The sequence below is a fragment of the Rhinoderma darwinii genome, chromosome 6, assembly GCF_050947455.1.
Source record: "Rhinoderma darwinii isolate aRhiDar2 chromosome 6, aRhiDar2.hap1, whole genome shotgun sequence".
NCBI classification, from domain to species: domain Eukaryota; kingdom Metazoa; phylum Chordata; class Amphibia; order Anura; family Rhinodermatidae; genus Rhinoderma; species Rhinoderma darwinii.
This window is the reverse complement of record NC_134692.1, coordinates 64,227,462-64,246,878: the sequence shown is the minus strand read 5'-3', so window position 1 is coordinate 64,246,878 and position 19,417 is coordinate 64,227,462. Positions and strand designations below refer to the sequence as shown.

Below are 19,417 nucleotides of genomic sequence, written 5' to 3'. Positions count from 1 at the left end.
CAAAACACAGCGTTTTTTGCACTCGCAAAACTGACACGTTCATGTGAATAAGGCCTAAGGCGATATTCAGACCAACGTGTGTGAAATCAGACGTGAAGAACGTCTGTTTTACGTGGCCGATTAGCAGCCGTGCGGAACCCTTTTTCACAGATCTCTCATATACTTGAGTCTATTGAGGGATCCATGAAAACGCACAAAAATAGGACATGTCCTATTTTTTTACAGGCCCTTCACACGGTCGGTTAGAACAACGACCATGTGAATAACCCCATAGAAATGCATGCAGCCGTGTGACGGCCATTAAAAAAAACGTCCTTCACACAGACGATTAACACGTTAGTCTGAATAAGCCCTAACTCATGTGAATGGGGTTTATCAAAACCTCATGCACGTGCAGCATTTCACCCCACAAATAAAAAAAATTCAGCTTCCCAATACATTATGCGGTACAATAAATGGTGCCATGAAATACTACAACTTGTACCGCAAAAAACAAGCCCTCAAATAGAAAAAATTATAGTTTTTGGAAGGTGGAGAGGAAAAAACAAAAGCTGAGGAGGGAAGGGGTTAAATCAGCTGCATGCCTATTAGGCTATGTTCACATGCTTAGCAAAAACAGTCTGAAAATACGGAGCTGTTTTCAAGGGAAAATAGCTCCTGATTTTAAGACGTTTTTTAAGCAAACTCGTGTTATTCGCGGTGTTTTTTACGGCCGTTTTTGGAGCTGTTTTTCTATAGAGTCAATGAAAAACGGCTCCAGAAACGTCTGAATAAGTGACCTGCACTTTTTTTTCGCATAAAAAAAACGGCACGTCGGAACACAACGCCGTTTTTCTCATTGAAATCAATGGGCAGATGTTTGGAGGCGTTCTGCTTCTGATGTTTCGGACGTTTACGGCCCGAAAAACGGACGAAAATAAGCCGTGTGAACATACCCTAATGTTGCAGAATTGTAACGTATTTCATCCTTTACAATGAAAAGGGTTAATCTGTAAATCCCCAGCAAATTCTGTAACGCACACATTGAGGAATTTGGTGCACAAAATCCGCATCAAAACCGCAGGTAATTCCGCAGATAAATTCTGCGCCTAATAGTGCGTTTTTTTATAAGTTTTTAGGTGCAGTTTTTACATTTTGATGCAGAAATAGGTGCAGGTTTTATGCTGCAGATTTTTTTTATTTTTTTAAACTAGTCAGAAACAATTCGCAAGTGGAAACGCAAGATAAATTGACATTTAGCATATTTTCAAATAAGCACCGCAGGTCAATTTTTGTGCAGAAAATGCGACATGTACATGAGATTTCTTGATCTCATTTACTTTGCTGGTACTTATTACACTGCGGATTTGCCGCACGAAAATAGCCGCAACAAATTTGCGCATAATAAGTATCATGGCATTTGGCCTAACAGAGTTTTTTTTAACTCACCCTAAGGCCCCGTTCACACATGTTGGATTTGATACTGTTTCCGATGACATGTCGATGATTCTGCATCCCATGCATATGAGGTTTCCGCAACCCAGTTGACATGCTGTGAAAAATTTTCCACGTGTATTTTTGTCCGCACCATGATAAGAAATCCACCACAGCAATAAGTAGCATGTGACTTATATTACATGGAAAAGCCGAGGATGAGCAACTTTGAATGACAATGGGACTTAGGCCTTGTTCACACAGTATTTTGCAGGCAGAAAAATCTGCCTTGAAATTCCTTCAGGCTTTCTCTGCCTCCCATTGATGTCAATGGGAGGTCAGAGACGGAAATGCCTGAAGAAAGGGCATGTTGCTTCTTTCTCTCGCGAGCGTTTTTTCAGCTCGCGGGAAAAAAACGCCCTCACCTCCCGTTGAAATCAATAGGAGGCGATTTCGGAAGTTTTTTGCCGCAGTTTCCAATGCGGTTTCCACTGAAAAAAATGTGCCAAAAAAACCTCTGTGTGAACTGGTTCAGAGTGCACTAGACCAAATGAGGTGCACGAATAGGGTCCCAACCCAATCGTATGTGAAAAAGTATTCGGCACACAAAATGTGTTTCATAAATTCTTTCGTTTTATTGTATTCGATGCCATGGGCAGAGTGCGTGCAACGTTTCGGTCAAGAGACCTTCGTCAGGCACTAGATCCCACTTGGCGTTGGTATATCCTGTCGTAGGGCGCTGTCGTCAGTATGGCGGCTCACCGCTTGTTTTTGGCGCCAAGTGGGAAGCTATTCCCTGGGCGACATATCCCACTATATCACCATATGCCATACAGTCGGATACGTTTTGGCTAAATACAGTAGATCAAAATCCCGAGCATTAACCGGTCACTACCTGCTCCACGGTTTCCTTCACTGTAATTGACATCAGCACCAAAATCAGTTAATGCGTATAATGTACAAACGTGAGTGCCAGAATTTCCATTGCCCATCCCCGGTAATGGAGGGGGGGGGGCCAGACATCTTGGTTGTATGGGGCCCAGAAATTCCTGATGGCGGCCCTGGCCTCTCGTTATCATATTTCGCTCCACATAAATTTTTAACCCGTTAGTGACCGGCCCATAGTGTTTTTTACGTCGTTCACTAACGGGCCTTATTCCGATGCAATAGACTTTTTACGTCGCTGCATCGGAATAAGTAAACAGAGCAGGGAGCTGTCAAATCTCCCTGCTCTCAGCTGCCAGAGGTAGCTGAGGGCTGGGGGTGTCCCTGCTCGACCGGGTGAGATCGATATTAGTATCGATCTCACCTGTTTAACCTTTCAGATGCGGTGCTCAATAGCGTGCACCGCATCTGAGTGGTTTAGGAGATAGGGTGGGAGCTCCCTCTCATCTCACTGACACCCGGCGATAAGATCGCCAAGTGTCTGTGTCTCCGATGGCAGCCGGGGGCTAATAAAGGCCCCCAGGTCTGCCTGTAGTGAATGCCTGCTAGATCATGCCTCTGGCATGACCTAGCAGATGCCTGTCCGTTTTACACGGACAGGCATAATACACTGCAATACAGAAGTATTGCAGTGTAATATAAATGCCATCGGATTATCGCATAGTGAAGTCCCCTAGTGGGACTAGTAAAAAAGTTTAAAAAAAAGTTTAATAAAAAGTGAAAAAAAAAAAAGAAAAACCCACTTTTCCCCCTTACAAACTGCTTTATTATTAACAAACAAATTAAGTAAAAAAGTTACACATATTTGGTATCGCCGCGTCCGTAACGACCACAACTATAAATTTATTACATCATGTAACCCGCACGGTGAATGTTGTAAAAAATAAAATAAAAAACCGTGCAAAAATTGCTGTTTTCTTTGAATCCAGCCTTAAAAAAAATGTGATATAACGTGATCAAAAAGTCGCATCTACTCCAAAATGGTACCGATAAAAACTACAAGTCGTGCCGCAAAAAAAAAGCCCTCCTACAATTGCATCGGCAAAAAAATTAAAACGTTACGGCTCTTCAAATATGGAGACACAAAAACAAATAATTTTGAAAAAAAGTGTTTTCACTGTGTAAAAGTAGTAAAACATACAAAAACTTTACAAATTTGGTATTGTTGTAATCACAACAACCCACTGAGTAAAGTTATTGTGTTATTTATACCACACGGTAAACGGCGTAAATTTAGGACGCAGAAAAGTGTGGCAAAATTGCTGTTTTTTTTCTGTTCCCCCCAAAAAAAGTTAATTCAAGTCAATCAATAAATTCTATGTACTCCAAAATGGTGCTATTAAAAATTATAACATGTCCCTGAAAAAATACAAGACCTTATACAGCTATGTCAACGCAAAAATGAAATGAATAAGACGATAGAAAAACGTAAAAAATGGCTTGGTCATTAAGGTCTAAACTAGGCTGGTCATTAAGGGGTTAAAGTGTTATGGTCCCACCACATACGTTTTTCTGAGCTTAATAGCTTCTCCAAAGCAAAAAAAAGCTCCTTACATTCCATTGCACTGGTATCATGTGGGACTGACTGGCCAAAGACTTGTGCTAATGTAGAAAGGCGTATATCTGTATTAATGGTATCATAATAAGAATGGAATATTAATTTCTTCGGTGATAGTAGAAACCAAATCATGGTTAGAAGCAAGCTCTTGCAGTATTTGCGACATTATATATATATATATATATATATATATATATATATATATTGAGGAAATAATTAAGTGACATAGATGAAGTGGGAGCACCACTAAGCCAATGTCAAAATAGAAAAAAAGCAGCAGCACGTGTATAAACTCTATACACGTTCATTCACACTAGGCTTTCAGTGTATCATTTATCAGTTTCTGAAACCGGCGATAGTACTGCCTCTATTTATTTTAAAGTGTCAGGATTGGCTATAATTGATTTTAAAACACATGTGTAAAACCTGGTACGTTATGCTATGAGCAATAACACTTAGTTCGAAACGCGTTAGTGGTAAAACGCCCTACCTGTGTCCTCTTGGACTTTTAACCTATGTTAAAATAAAACTCATTTTTTCATTCTCCAATCTGGATGTGCAGAGGATTTTCTTGCATTGAATTCCTTGTCTGCCTGTACTCCATTGAGGAACCAACAATCCCAGGACAAATTATTGTAGTGAGCACACCAGTAGCTTTTGCTGCTGTTTATTTCCCTTCTTTTATTTCTATCATTTTTTAGAACATCCTTTTATTTTTCTACGACGTTACAAGACATAACTTTAGCAGAAATTTCTCACATTTTCAAGAAAATTTCAAAAGGCTATTTTTTCAGGGACCAGTTCATTTCTGAAGTGGCTTTAAGGGATCCATACTTTACAAACCCCCATAAATCACTCCCCATTTTCAAAGTATTCAAAACAGCATTTAGAATGTTTTTTCTTTTTTTTTGCAAAAATACATTTTTGATCCATTTTTTCTGTAACACAGAAAGTTTTATTAGGGAAATATTCTGCAGTTTTTAGAAATATCCCACATGTGGCCCTAGAGTGCTAATGAACTGAAGCACAGGCCTCAGAAGCAAAGGAGCACGTAGTGAATTTTGGAGCCTTCTTTTTATTAGATTATATTTTAGGCACCATGTCAGGTTTAACCCCTTAGTGACCACTAATACGCCTTTTAACGTGATCCACTACTGGGCTTTAGGCTAGGCTGACGTCTTTTCACGTCAGCCTAGTCTAAGTCCTGCACGGGTCTCCCGTGCAGCCAGGAGCCGGGGCTCTGCTGTCTGATGACAGCTGAGCTCCTGCTCCAACGCCCGCGATCGAAGTTTACTTCGATCGCGGCCGTTTAACCCGTTAAATGCCGCCGTCAATAGCGACCGAGACATTTAACTTTGTTTACAGAGGGAGTTCGCTCCGTCTTTCAACCATCGCCGGCCCGCGAATGCAATCGCGGGTCTCTGATGGGGTGTCATGGCAGCCGGGGGACTGATAAAAGCCCCCAGGTCTGCCCTGGACATATGCCTGTTAGGACGCGCCGGAGGCACGTCCTAACAGATTGCCTGTCAGATTTACACTGACAGGCAATAATGCTCTGGTATACGAAGTATACCAGAGCATTATAGCAGCGATCGGAACATCGCACAGTAAAGTCCCCTAGTGGGACTAATAAAATCAGTCATCAAAGTGAAATAAAGATTATTAATAAAAAGTACAGTAAAAAAATAAATAAAACCATTTTTTTCCATAAAAAGTGGTTTTATTTAGTAAAAGTGTAAAAAAAAAAAAAAAGTACACATATGTGGTATCGCCGCGACCATAATGACTCCATTAATAAAGTTAATATGTAATTTAAACCGCAAAGTGAACACCGTAAAAAAAAAACGCAAAAAACTATGGCGAAATTGCAATTTTTTTCCATTGCCCCCCAAAAAAGTCATAATAAAAATGAATCAATAAGTCCCATGTACCCCAAAACAGTACCATTCAAAACTACGTCTTGTCCCGCAGAAAACAAGCCCAAAAAATCACTACATTGATACAAAAATAAAAAAATTACGGCTCTTGGAAAGCGACGATGCAAAAACAAATAATTTTAGTTCAAAAGTGTTTTTATTGTGCAAAAGTCGTAAAACATAAAAAAACCTCCACATATGTGGTATCGCCGTAATCGTACCGACCCATAGAATAAAGGTAACATGTTAATTACGTCGCATAGTGAACGGCGTCAATTTAAAAACGCATAGAACAATGGCGGAATTTCAGTTTTTTTTTATAATCCCCCCCAAAAAGGTTAATAAAAGTTAATATAAAAATTATATGTACCCAAAAATGGTGCCATTAAAAAGCACAACTAATCCCGCAAAAAACAAGTCCTCATACAGCTATGTAGACGAAAAAATAAAAACATTATAGCTCTTTGAATGCGACTATAGAAAAACGAATAAAATAGCTTGGTCATTAAGGCCTAAAATGGGCTTGTCACTAAGGGGTTAAAGAGGTTGTGTGGTACCAAAACAAAGGAAACAATTTATCTAGGTGTGTAGTGATCATTTTGACTCCACAGGTGTTTCATAGATTTTATTAGAATTGGGCTGTGAAAATGAAAAATTAAATTTTTCCCAATAAAACGTAGAATTGTTTTTATTTCCACAAGGACTAAAGAAGAGAAAGCACCCCTACACTTGTAAAAAAAAATCTCTCGAGTACAGCAATATTTCATATATGGTCATAGACAGCTGTTTAGACACACGACAGGGCTTAGAAGGGAAGGAGCGCCATTTCGCTTTTGGAGCTCAAATTTTGCTGGAATGGTTTCTGGAATCTTAAAATTTTCTCACAAATTAAACCAAATCAAAAGTGGTAGAAGGAAGAGAAAATTGTCTAGCAAGTCTACCTAGATGCACCACATTTTTCATACAGCGTTCAGCACTGTGATAAGTTTGGTGCATCTTATGAATGACTGGTCTAAGTTTACACTGTCTAAATCTGCCCCATTCTTTTTTTTCATTTGTTAAAATCTGTCCCATGATATGATATGTTATAATCTTTCTTACCTCATTCATTGGATGGTATTTTGCATAATTAAATGAATTTAAGAATCTCTTTTGTCTGCGTTCAACAACAAATTGCTCATCTATAAGTTTTTGTACATCATCTATCAGGACCCTGAAGAGAAACAGCATCAAAGAGAACAAGGTAAAATACTAGTTTAAAACGTTGCTAGAATTTTTTTTGGGTTTTTAAGCTGCACTTTCTTCAAACGTTCGATTTGTCAAAAAGACATACCAGAAGTTTGGATCCTTGATTGGGTGCTGAGAGCGACCCCATCTTCACTGAAACGAAGGTGCAGAAGCGCTAAGTGAAGCATTCTGCACCTTCGTCTGTGATTGGCTCTGCTTTTCAGTCTGAAAACGGGCACACATAGAATGAATATGAGCTCATATTCAGCTTTAAAAGGAGTGCCGATCATAGCCAAAGGTGCAGAGTTCTCAGCTGACCTCTTCTGTGCCTTCATTTTAGTAATGGTAGGGGGTCTCAGCACCCGTAGCCCATCAATCCAAAGTTCTATGTCTCTATGACATATTGAAAGTTTGATAAAAGTGCATTTACTCTTCAACTGCACAGTCCACATTTCATCAGTGGATAGTATACATATATAATTTTTATGTTAACGTGAAAACATTGAAGCTCAACAAAGTTAATACAACTTTTGTGAAGTACATTCTATTTTAGATATAGCTTTAAATGAGCGTACCAAGAGAAATTTAGAAAAAAAACATGAACCCTTTTTGTCTAAAGTAGAAAAGGGTACACAGTGTATATTATAAAACAGCCTCTTATACATTTCTTGCAGTAGGTTTCATTTCATAAAACTCACATACTTAAATGAAATCTGTTTTTGATGAAGTTTTTGTTTAGTATCATTCAAGCGCGATGATGGCACCCGTACATGCACTTCTCCACCAGGATAGATATGATCTAAATAGCCCGGTTTCCACAAGTCAAGCTGCAGCTAAACAGAATGGAATGACACGTCAACTTACTGCATGTTAACCAAGTACAGTTCAAAAGACACGTAAAATAGGTGTATGTTTAATAAATGACTCCTGCTAAAAAAACTCTAATTCGATGAGCATCTTATTAGCGCGTATGGGAAAAGCTTTTATAGGCTGGTGAGATTGAGAAGCCAACATATGCCAACTCTAAAACCCTTTACCTTTTTCTAATAACCAGTTAAAAGATATGAGTTTGTGTCCTTTTTTCTGTTGCAGTGTATGTGCCATATGTACGTAGACTCGCGCTTCATACGCCAGTCTTAGTCAGAAGCCCATAGCAGTAAGAAGCATGTAATTTATTAAGAGGTGCATGCATCTAAACAAATTAGTGGCATCTTATACTGTCCGTGCACCGGACTTCGAAATCTACGGCAGCTCCAAGCTGAAGTAGATTTCCACTAGACTTTACACCACTTTCTGGCGTAAAAGTTAATAAATCCTAGGCCCATGGTGGCTCCAAACCCTTTTAAGCCACACCCCCTTTTGATAAAGAGTCAAGTGCGGTGTAAAAATAAAAAAAAGTCAGCAATTTTATTGCAGAAATCTGTGCATCTAAATGTGTGTTTTTTTGTTTTTTTACCACCACTAAAGTGGAGGGGAGGAGAGATTTTTTTTAAAAATGTGAATTGTCTAATGGGTTAGGGGAAAGTCAGGTAGGGGGCGTAATCTGAAAATACAGGACCCATTATGAGCCTCTATCTTGCTACGCCCCACAGAGTAAAATATATGCCAGCTAGGAGCTGGTGTAGATTTCCTCTATAATTCACGCTAGTTTTCTGGCGAAAATTCGAATACATTTGTCAGGCCACAGTGGCTCTTTTCCTTCTAGGAAGCCACTCAGCCTTTCCACAAAAGTGGCGAGACTGGCTTAAAAAAGCCAAATGTCAGGGTTTGCTGTCCAAATTACGACTTTTGGACCCTTTTGGGACTTTTCTATGCCAGAAAACTGCCATAAACCGGTTAATAAATTCCTCCTACAATCCTTATTTCTCATCTGTTTTTATTTTTTAGTTGTAGATTTGTTTTACTTTATTTTCTATACATAGTTACAGGGGCAGCCATCTTGCCTAAGCCACTGATAACAGCATTTGGAGCAGGGGCTTAACTAGGAAAGACTGGGCCCCATAGCAAACTTTTGACTGCCCCCCCTCCACACAAAGCTCCCCCTTGTAGATAGTGGCCCCCCTGTAGATAGTGCCCACCCTGTAGATAGCACCCTCACCTGCCCCTTGAAGATAGCGCCCCCCAAACAAATAAAACCAAAGGCCCCATTCCCGTGACGAACTGAGCTTTTCCAAAACATCCTCAATGCTGACGGAATCCTTGCATAGGCCGCCCTGATCCAGTGATGTCATCACGCCGGCCTGCTAAGGGATCCAGTCCCTGCGCCTGATAGTTTGCATGCCAAGCGTGGCCTGTAGGCTGTAGCCAAGTAAATGGCAGGGCAGGGAGATATCTCCCTGCTCTGCCAAACTGTATACATCTCAACTATCATAAACCGACGCTGCACGCGCAGCGCGTCAATTTTTTCCCATATTAGCCACGCCTCTAATCCCACTCAATCTCTGCCCATACACACCCGGTTCAGCCCACACAGTATCAGGCTCCCATAGCTGCCACCATACAGTATACTGCCCCATAGATGCAATCATACAGTACAATGCCCCCATACAGTATAATGCCCACACAGATGCCCCATACAGTATATTGCACACACAGATGCCCCCATAAAGTTTAATGACCCATAGCTGCCCCATACAGCTTAATGCCGCCAAAGCTTCCCCATACAGTATAATGCCCCATAGCTGCCCTATACAGTAAAATGGCACCATAGCTGCCCCATACAGTATAATATCCACTTAGCTGCCCCTAGTGCCAGTGCCACTTTAGAGAGTGACACAGTGCCCATGTAGATAGCACCCCTGTAGTTAGGGCCCCCATATAGTGCCACAGTGTCAATGTATATAGTGCTACACCCCCCTTGAACATAGCACCACCCCCTCTGTAGATAGTGCCATTGGGACTCCCTCTAGGAGCAGAATCCCCAGCCAGAGCATAGGCCAGGGATTCCGTTCCTAGAGGGAAGCCCTGATGTCACTGTCCATATATGGACAGTGACGTCAGTGGCTACTCATTGAGCAGAATCCCCATTGCCATCTCTGCCTGGGGATTCTGCTCCAGGAGGAGCCCCTGACGTCAATGTTCATATATGGACAGTGACCGCCAAGGTTTCCTCTAGGAGCGGATTCCCTGGCCAGATCATCGGCATAGGGGATTCCGCTCAAGGAGTAGGCACTGACGTCACTGTCCATATATAGACAGTGACGTCAAGGGCTTCCCCGAGCACAGCGCTTAAAGTAGCGATGTGCCTGGGGAGTCCTCGGCAAATGGAAGAGCTCCCTCTGCTCCTCCACTCTGAACTAATTCGGAAGCAGGGAGCCGATCCCTGCTTCAGAATTGGGTTCAACTGTATTTGCCTCCAGAGGACGCAGAAACAGTTGACAGCGGGACATAACCCCGGCCACCCGGGACGGTTGGGAGGTATGCATAGTGTTCAATAGTATCTGCATCCTAAGGACGCAGATACTATTGAATGTGTAGTCGCTACCGCTGTAGCAACAATAGCGGCTGCTAGCAGCACCACCGGGCATGGGGGGGCCTGTGCTAGCCGGTAGCAAGGGCCCCCTCATGCTGCAGGCCCCATAGCAGCTGCTATGGCTGGTACAGCGGTAGTTACGCCACTGATTTGGAGAAATGCATTACAGCAGCCACATGGACCATAGAAACTTGTGAAAAGAAGGGGACTCATTGACTTCTATGGGAGTACTTTCCTGGCATGCCTTGTGACCTGTGCAGAGGTCATTGTGCAGGAAGAGGGAGGAAGGGATCTGTGACTAGTACCTATTGTCAATTGTGGATTCTATGTTATCTTAAAAGAGGTGTTATTTATACTGTAATCTTGCCTGTGAGGATAAGGAGATGACAATAGCATCTAAGCAGATAGAAAGAGAGGAGAGGCCCCCTCCAACAGCCCATCGTGCCCCACTCCCTGACCCAACATAATTGGTACAGACGCATCCTTAAAAATTACAAACTATTAAATATAACATTATTTCAGCTGCACTTTGAACACAGTTTTTTTGTTACCTTGCCCCCCCCAAAAAAAAATGGAATGAATAGAGATAAAAAAAGACACATGTAACCCAACATTTTGGAAAGAAAAACTACAGCTTGACCCACAATAAACAAGCCTTCACAAAGCTGAATCGGTGGAAAAATAAAAAAGTTATAGGTCTCAGAATATGGCAATACAAAACAATTTTTATTTGAAAAAAAACGATTTTCTCTTTGTAGAAGCAGTTAAACATAAAAAAAACTCTATAAATTTGGCATCTCCTTAACCTGACTTTTGCCGCACAGTGAACACTGTAAAAACGAAAACCAAAAAACAATGGAGGAATCTCTTTTTTTTCCCATTCCAACACAAAAAGATTTTTTCTTTAGTTTACCAGTACATTATATGGTACAATAAATTGTGCTGTAAAAAACGACAACTCGTCCTGCAAAAACAAAGCCCTCCTACTGCTATATTAATGGGAAAATTAAAAAGTTAGGGCTTTTGGAACGCGAAGAGGAAAAAAACTAAAATGAAAATCCGAAAAATGGACTTCAGAGCGAGGGGGTAAAGACTGAAGTGTGTGAACCAGGCATGAAAGCAGTTCTTCACATTTTGTAAAGTTATCACCACTGATGGGCCACGAAAGTGTACAATTGACCAGGTTCACAAAGGGAAGTGTGGTGCAATTTTTTTATGCATTAGTGGATTCTAAAAGGAAGATGTTATGTTTATAGAAAAAATATGTACAGCATTTTTACTCTATATTGGTCTGCTCCACAGAGAAGAGAATCTTTACAGAGGTTTCAAGGTGAGGACTGGAAATTGAAGGGTCAAACGTAAATATTTTCTGCCACATTTTTCTACTATCGCACTATCCTTTTATTTAAAAAAAATATGGTAAGAACTTTTTAGCAAATCCTACAAGTGTATTTGTAACCTACCTGTGCATCATTGCAGATTTCTTTGATATAAGCAGCATGGCTTGGTATCTCAGGGACAATGCCTAATAGTTGGTCTCTAGTATGAGAAAAATAAATTAAAAGGAAAATTTAAGCCAACTTTATGGACATATAGTATAATATAATTTGATACTAGAATAATGTTTCCTTATTCTATCCATGGAAGAGATTTTTCTTTAACCCAGGCAAATACTGTTAGTGTTGCATTACAGAAAAATCTCTCCCTATACACTTTCGTGTGCTTTTTGTTATGCATATTGTACAATATACAGCGGAGATGTATAGAGAAGCAAAATTCAAATATGTGTAACTATCTTTTAGTGTCCCTCATGTCTACTCGCTTACACTTATAAACATCATAATATAATTTCCTGGTTCAGCTTACAATTAATAGATTTTTTTATAGCCTAGGTAGGCAACCAGTAAATCGAGATCAACTAGTAGATCCTTGACAGGTCCTGAGTAAATCACTGATGTCTTAGATCAACAATGAAGGCACTTCAGTCCACAAGTTCTGGACTAAAGTAGCAGTAATTGTTATCACTATAGTCCACAGGAAATCTAAAAAGGGTCGCTACTTTTCAGTGTGAAAAACTACATTTAGGGCACGTTCAGATGTGGTAAATTCGCTGCGGAATTCCGCTGCAGACAGGCCGCAGTGGAAATCTGCAGCAGACCTTTTTCTTTGGTTTCTATTGCATTTTAGATAACTTAGTTCAGACGTTGCGGAAAATAACAGTACGGAAACCAGCTTGCGGTGCCTTCCACAGCATGCACAGTCTGTTGCAGAGAAGATGCGGAATTTCACTGCGGATTTCAGCCCTTGTAGGCTGGAATATGCAGCAAGTCCATTGCAAAATAAAAAACATCTGAACAAACTGTCAAATATGTCCTCATTTTGTTGTAGATTTGCTGCATTATTGCAGCAAATTTGCAGCAAAATCCGCAGTGGTAAATTTCCGCCACGTGCCCTTATCTTACGGTGGATCTTAAGAAACTTCTGTATTCTTACAGTAGATCTCTTTATCACAAAGGTTGCCTACCACTGCTGTATAGTATCAGGGTACATCAATGAATGTGTGATATACTATACAATGTGCCATATATCCAATATTCCCATTTTCATATATACAATTTTACACAAGAAGGAAGACTTACTTAACAATCTCAGCCAAAGTTACTAGGTTAATATAAAAGCCTGTTTGTTGTCAATATTTCGTTTTAGCAGTCAAAGTCCCTTGATCTGGGTAAATCTCACTGAGGAACCCATCTATGGTTTCCATAAGTGCATAGTCTGTGATTAGCAATGCCCATGTTAGAGTCAATTGTACAGGTTATTCCAATAGATAGGAGGGTGGCTGCTAGACATAATTTTCATTGCTTATCTCATCGGTAAATACATGACTAGAAAGGTGAAAAGACAAATCAGTTTTTTTAATTTCTTGCCTTGACGTCATTATCTGGAGGCACCCATACAATTTATAGTCATCAAGTAACTGATCAGTTAATGCTCAGTAACATAGATCTCCTGCTGGGCAAAAACTATTTTTTTTAATACAAATAGCAGGATGGAAACTCCTATTAAAATATAACTTATAATGTTGATACAAATAAAATATAACAAAACAAAGAAAAACACCCTGGTGTTCGTGTTTTTATATAGTTACTATAGGACATTCAAAGATCTCAAGGACTATTGCAACACTTTGTTCTATTTGATATCCAAAATGTGCCCTCTATTATTCAGTTATCTCTCAGGCAGAGTGTTGTTGCTCCTACCCTATAGATTTTGGGCTATTGGAGTCCCATTAAAGCCTGTCGTAGCACTGTTCCTAAAACGTGACCAACCAGAGGCTATTCATGCGCTCTAAAAAGAGCGACTCCTGGTTGCCTTAAAGAGGCTCTGTCACCAGATTTTTCAACCCATATCTCCTATTGCAGCAGATCGGCGCTGCAATGTAGATAAGAGTAACGTTTTTATTTTAAAAACGAGCATTTTTGGCCAAGTTATGACCATTTTTATATTTATGCAAATGAGGCTTTCTAAAGTACAACTGGGCGTGTATTATGTGCGTACATCTGGGCGTTTTTACTTCTTTTACTAGCTGGGCGTTGTGAATAGAAGTGTATGATGCTGACGAATCAGCATCATCCACTTCTCTTCGTTAACACCCAGCTTCTGGCAGTGCACAGACACACAGCGTGTTCTCGAGAGATCCCGCTGTGACGTCACTCACTTCCTGCCCCAGGTCCTGCATCGTGTCGGACGAGCGAGGACACATCGGCACCAGAGGCTACATTTGATTCTGCAGCAGCATCGGCGTTTGCAGGTAAGTCGATGTAGCTACTTACCTGCAAACGCTGATGCTGCTGCAGAATCAACTGTAGCCTCTGGTGCCGATGTGTCCTCGCTCGTCCGACACGATGCAGGACCTGGGGCAGGAAGTGAGTGACGTCACAGCGGGATCTCTCGAGAACACGCTGTGTCTGTGCACTGCCAGAAGCTGGGTGTTAACGAAGAGAAGTGGATGATGCTGATTCGTCAGCATCATACACTCCCATTCACAACGCCCAGCTAGTAAAAGAAGTAAAAACGCCCAGATGTACGCACATAATACACGCCCAGTTGTACTTTTACTTTAAACACGCCCAGTTGTACTTTAGAAAGCCTCATTTGCATAAATATAAAAATGGTCATAACTTGGCCAAAAATGCTTGATTTTAAAAAAAATCCAACGTTACTCTTATCTACATTGCAGCGCCGATCTGCTGCAATAGGAGATAGGGGTTGCAAAATCTGGTGACAGAGCCTCTTTAAGTCTGAGTCCTAATTTCTGTTAAAAATCCCTATATACGACCTAGCCTCAACATGTTTTGCCAGAGTCTTAGCTGGCTCATCAGGAAGCAAACTAATATAGTAACGGGATGCAATGAAAATTGGCAGTGGCCACACCCCCAACTCATTCACACACCCCCTTCACCGCCAATCAGCAGCAGGGCAGGCGCGGCTTACAACCTGATGTCGCTCTGCTCCATTAGACAGGGGGTGGGACTAGAGTGGTGATATAGCATCATTATAGGAACCTAGCAGCGCGTTCCCTGGCTTAGATAAACATCCGGCCGGCTGTCAGATCAGTGAATAAGAGAACATACGCCCTGAGTGTTACGATCAATGTATTTCATTATATGTCAAATTGATTTGGCAAAGGTGATATTGGGAAAGATGGTAGCATATTAATGCTAGGATGTAACAAAGAACCCACTCTATTAACCCCTTTAATAAGACAGTCGGTCCCATGTTCACTATGTCACCAAGACTTGGATTCACTGAGCATTCTCCGGAAATGGCTATCTTTATTCAGGTATGTTTCTAATAGATAGGAAAACGGGAAGGGTATATAGAAAATGGTGATACATATAGACCTTCCAGTATTATATGAAACAACTAAAGCTGAAATTTTCATTCAGCCTGGCCGAGTTGACTGATTTTATTCTATGGATCCACCGACCCTCTACCTGTAGAATCCTCTTGATCCAATCACCTCCCCTACAGTGCTGGGGAACAGATTGAAACCAATGAAGCTTATCGATTTGGGATCTCCATTGTGCATCAGATGTACATGTCTTGACACTGATGTGTCTCTTTTATTAATAATATCATTAAACTGGTCCCTAGCTCTTCGCAGAAACTCACGTTTCATTTTACGTACATAGTCTAGGGGAAACCCATATTGGGCAAGATACATCACTCCTTTTGTTTTACAGTTTATGAAGTCCCTAATTTCAAACTGTTCCCCAGTAGATGAACTGGAGAAGGTCCTCCGAGGGTAGGATTTGGCCACACGCAATACATGTACCACATTTAAGTCGATTTTTCAGACTTCTCCCATACAATTTAATTGGAAGATATCCTCTGAAAATTACCTAGTTTTTATTGTTTTATTGTTAAACTTATTTTTGAACATTTTTGCTGGTAGTTTTCAAATTTTTGTTTCATGTCAGCATATTAATTTTATTTTTTTAAATATTTAAGTTTTTACTCTGGCCGCTAAGTCTTCACAATAAGGATTTGTTTACATCGGCATTGGGAGCCCCGGTCAAAAATGCAGGACAAAATAGCATGCTGCAGTATTTTTTCTGGTAAAACGACAGCCACATTGATGGAAACCTGATGGAACACGTTAAAATCCATGTGTACCATCGAGTGACGTTTGTGTTCGTAATGAAACGGATCCGGCTCTTCCAGTATTTTCATTATTCTGCTCCTATGGCAGAGAGGAGCAACAGAAACCCTGAATGCAGATGTGAACGAAGCCTTAGTTGACATTTCATTTTTGGTAGGGATCAGTATGAGCTTGTGCCATATACACTGGTGGCAGGGTCAAGAGTCATCTCATAATCATCAAGGTGTAGAAATCCAATGAAAAGTAACACCTTTATTATAAAGCTGGAGGCAAATAACACACCTCAAAATAGGTGATGGAAAGAGCTCAGTTCCTTCTCCCTCCTCCCCCTCCCAGAACAGTGACCTCTGTACACATCACAGAGCATAACACTAGTCAATAGGTTATTTACTGTCTCAGTTTTCCTATTTCTATGTCTTATGCTAGTTTTCTCTGCTGTAGCAACTCACCCCGCATCGTGACAGCATAATTGGAAATTACAGGATAGTATAGTACAGATTATAACTTCAAGATTATGTAATTTGTGTATTAAAAAATGCATTATTAAAAAAAATACACTAATCCACATGTCTACTTTTGGGAATTGCAGCTATTTTTTGTCCACTACCCCCTGAGGAAGCCACATTGGCGAAACGCGCGTTGGGGCGCTACGTTGTCAGGCTACAGTGCGGGGCCTCACACTACGTCTATTTCTATGGGTAAGCCCACTGTCACATCTCCTATTTAAGATACTTGACTCCTTCTCTGGCGTACTTAGTCACACTACTACATTCTGGTCATGGTCTATTTTTCATCCTACTTCAATTAATGCGATTATTTACTGTGGATATAACTTTTGGAAACTATATATGACTCTTGGAGTGAGTCTTTTCCACTCCTAAAATACAGATACTCAGCAGTCATTATCTCCATAGCTACGCATGTACAATTTTACCTAGACTGTATCATTTACCATCTACTTTGGATTGTGACTTATTGCCAGGGATTTTGTGTCGCGGTGGGCCCAATATCCCAAATTTATAAAATCTTTGAAGCCACCACACTGTTCCTATTTTTATTCGGATCTGTTTTTGAATTTTATTTAATAATTTTTATGTTGTATGTCCTAATAAAATTTGTTACATTTTTACTATATCTTTGGCATAATGACTTCTCTTTCTCAAAGTTTTTTCATGATATAATGAAGTTTGCTACATTATTTGTATACAATGAGGCGTATTGGACACTTGTTATTGACGCCTAACCCTCTACCTAACCTGGTAAGTCCTTATATTTCAATTTTTTGTCCATTTTGTCTATATTCTGCTAGAATTATGAAATGACAGTAAATTAAATTTAAAAAAAATCCTATTACAACCACAATGATGACTGAACATGAACAACAGCATTTAGAAACTAAAATAGCCGTATTGCTCCCAACTTACCCATTATAATGGACGTGTACAGCCAATGTCTCAAATGCTACAGAGTAAAGAATAATCATGAAATAGGGCAGAAACTTCATCCTGGAAGCAGTTTATCTTTGCCTTGCTTTAAAGGACACTCTAGGATATAACTGTATTCTGTTACAAGAAACTAGTTTTAAGCAAAAAAGTTACTTCAGATAACACTATCTATGTCCATCCCTCTGCACTCATAGGGAGCTATTTATATCATAAATAGTACATAAATGGACTCTAGAACTATCAACTTGTGTTATTGCTGCAATTAACTCCTAAGAAACTCTACATAATAAATAAATAATACTGAAACATTTCTTCACTAGCATCAGTGCAAAATTGATAAAGAATAAAACAATTGTAAGTGGATAAATTATATGAAAAAACTGATTCAATTATATTTTCTGTCCTTCTGTGTACTATCCATAATGTACATAATGTAAAGGTGAAGATGCAGAATAAAATCAGGAAACGTAATTTTATTTTGTTGCCATCTTGGTAAATTAAATTGTCACGACCGCGGGGAACGTGGTGGACCCACCGGGCCACTAACGTGGTAACGGAGATATAGATAACCTGATAAGGATTATCAGAAGCTGTTTTGTGCTGGATTATCGGAAGCTGGTTTGTGCTGGATTATGCGACTCGTCACGGACACTGAAGTCGTCACGGATAGTGCACTTGACATGGACACTGGACGCAGATACTGGGCTTGTCACAGACACTGGACACGGATACTGAAGTCGTCACGTACACTGGACTTGCCACGGACACTGGAAGCAGATACTGGACTTGTCACGGATATTGGACATGGCTACTGAAGTCGTCACGGACGCTGGACACAGATACTTAATAGTGACGAATACAGGTTTCAGGAACAGGTTATGGAACCTTTAAAAACTAACACTGGGTTAGTAACAACATTGCTCAGGCACTTGGGAGATGGAGAACGTACCTTAACCCCTAAATGACCAGGCCATTTTGACCAAGGATTATTTTTTGTTTTTTCACGGTCGCATTCCAAGAGTCGCAACTTTTTTTTTATTCCGTCGACATAGCCGTATTTTGTAATTGTACCATTTTTAGATGCTTATAATATATTGATTAACTTTTATTAACTTTATTTTAGGAGAGAATTTAAGCAGCTATTCCAGCATTAATTTTCAAGTTATAAATTTACGCCGTTTACTATGCAGCGTAAATAACATGTTAACTTTATTCTATGGGTCGGCACGATTACGGGGATACCAAATATGTAAAGGTTTTATATGTTTTCCTACGTTTGCACAATAAAAAGCCTTTTAGAAAAAAATTACTTGTTTTTGCATCGCCGCATTCCAAGAGCCGTAACTTTTTTATTTTTCCATCAATGTTGCCATATGTGAGCTTGATTTTTGCGGGTCAATGTGTAGTTTTCATTAGTATTATTTTGGGGTACATAGGACTTACAGATTAACTTTTATATAATTTTTTTTGGGTGGAATGGGAGAAAAGAGAGAATTTTGCCGTTGTTTTTTGCGGTTTTTTTACGCTGTTCATCCGGCGGTTTAATTAATGTGTTCATTTTATTATTCAAGTTGTTACGATTGCGGGGATACCATATATGTGCATGTGTTATTTGTTTTGACACTTTTACTAAATAAAACCACTTTTTGGGCAAAAAAAGTAGTTTTATTTGATTTTGACAGTCATTTTTTTTTTTTCCACAAACTTTATTTAACTGATTTACATTTTTTTTTTTTAGTCCCACTAGGGGACTTCACTATGCGATCTGCTGATCGC

General features: G+C 40.0%; 1 protein-coding gene across 1 annotated transcript in view; it reads right to left on the bottom strand.

Annotated features, from left to right (window-relative positions):
• LOC142656348 (carboxypeptidase O-like) overlaps positions 1 to 17,706 on the bottom strand; it is a 54,632-nt gene extending 36,926 nt beyond the window's left edge. The window contains exons 1-4 of the mRNA XM_075831254.1: positions 17,621 to 17,706; positions 11,995 to 12,070; positions 7,762 to 7,886; positions 6,934 to 7,045 (exon numbers count right to left, since the gene is read on the bottom strand). Coding sequence (XP_075687369.1) covers positions 6,934 to 7,045; positions 7,762 to 7,886; positions 11,995 to 12,070; positions 17,621 to 17,700 — 393 coding nt within the window. The 5' untranslated portion in view covers positions 17,701 to 17,706. The remainder of the gene's footprint in view (positions 1 to 6,933; positions 7,046 to 7,761; positions 7,887 to 11,994; positions 12,071 to 17,620) is intronic.
• Between the last annotated feature and the right edge of the window lie 1,711 nt (positions 17,707 to 19,417).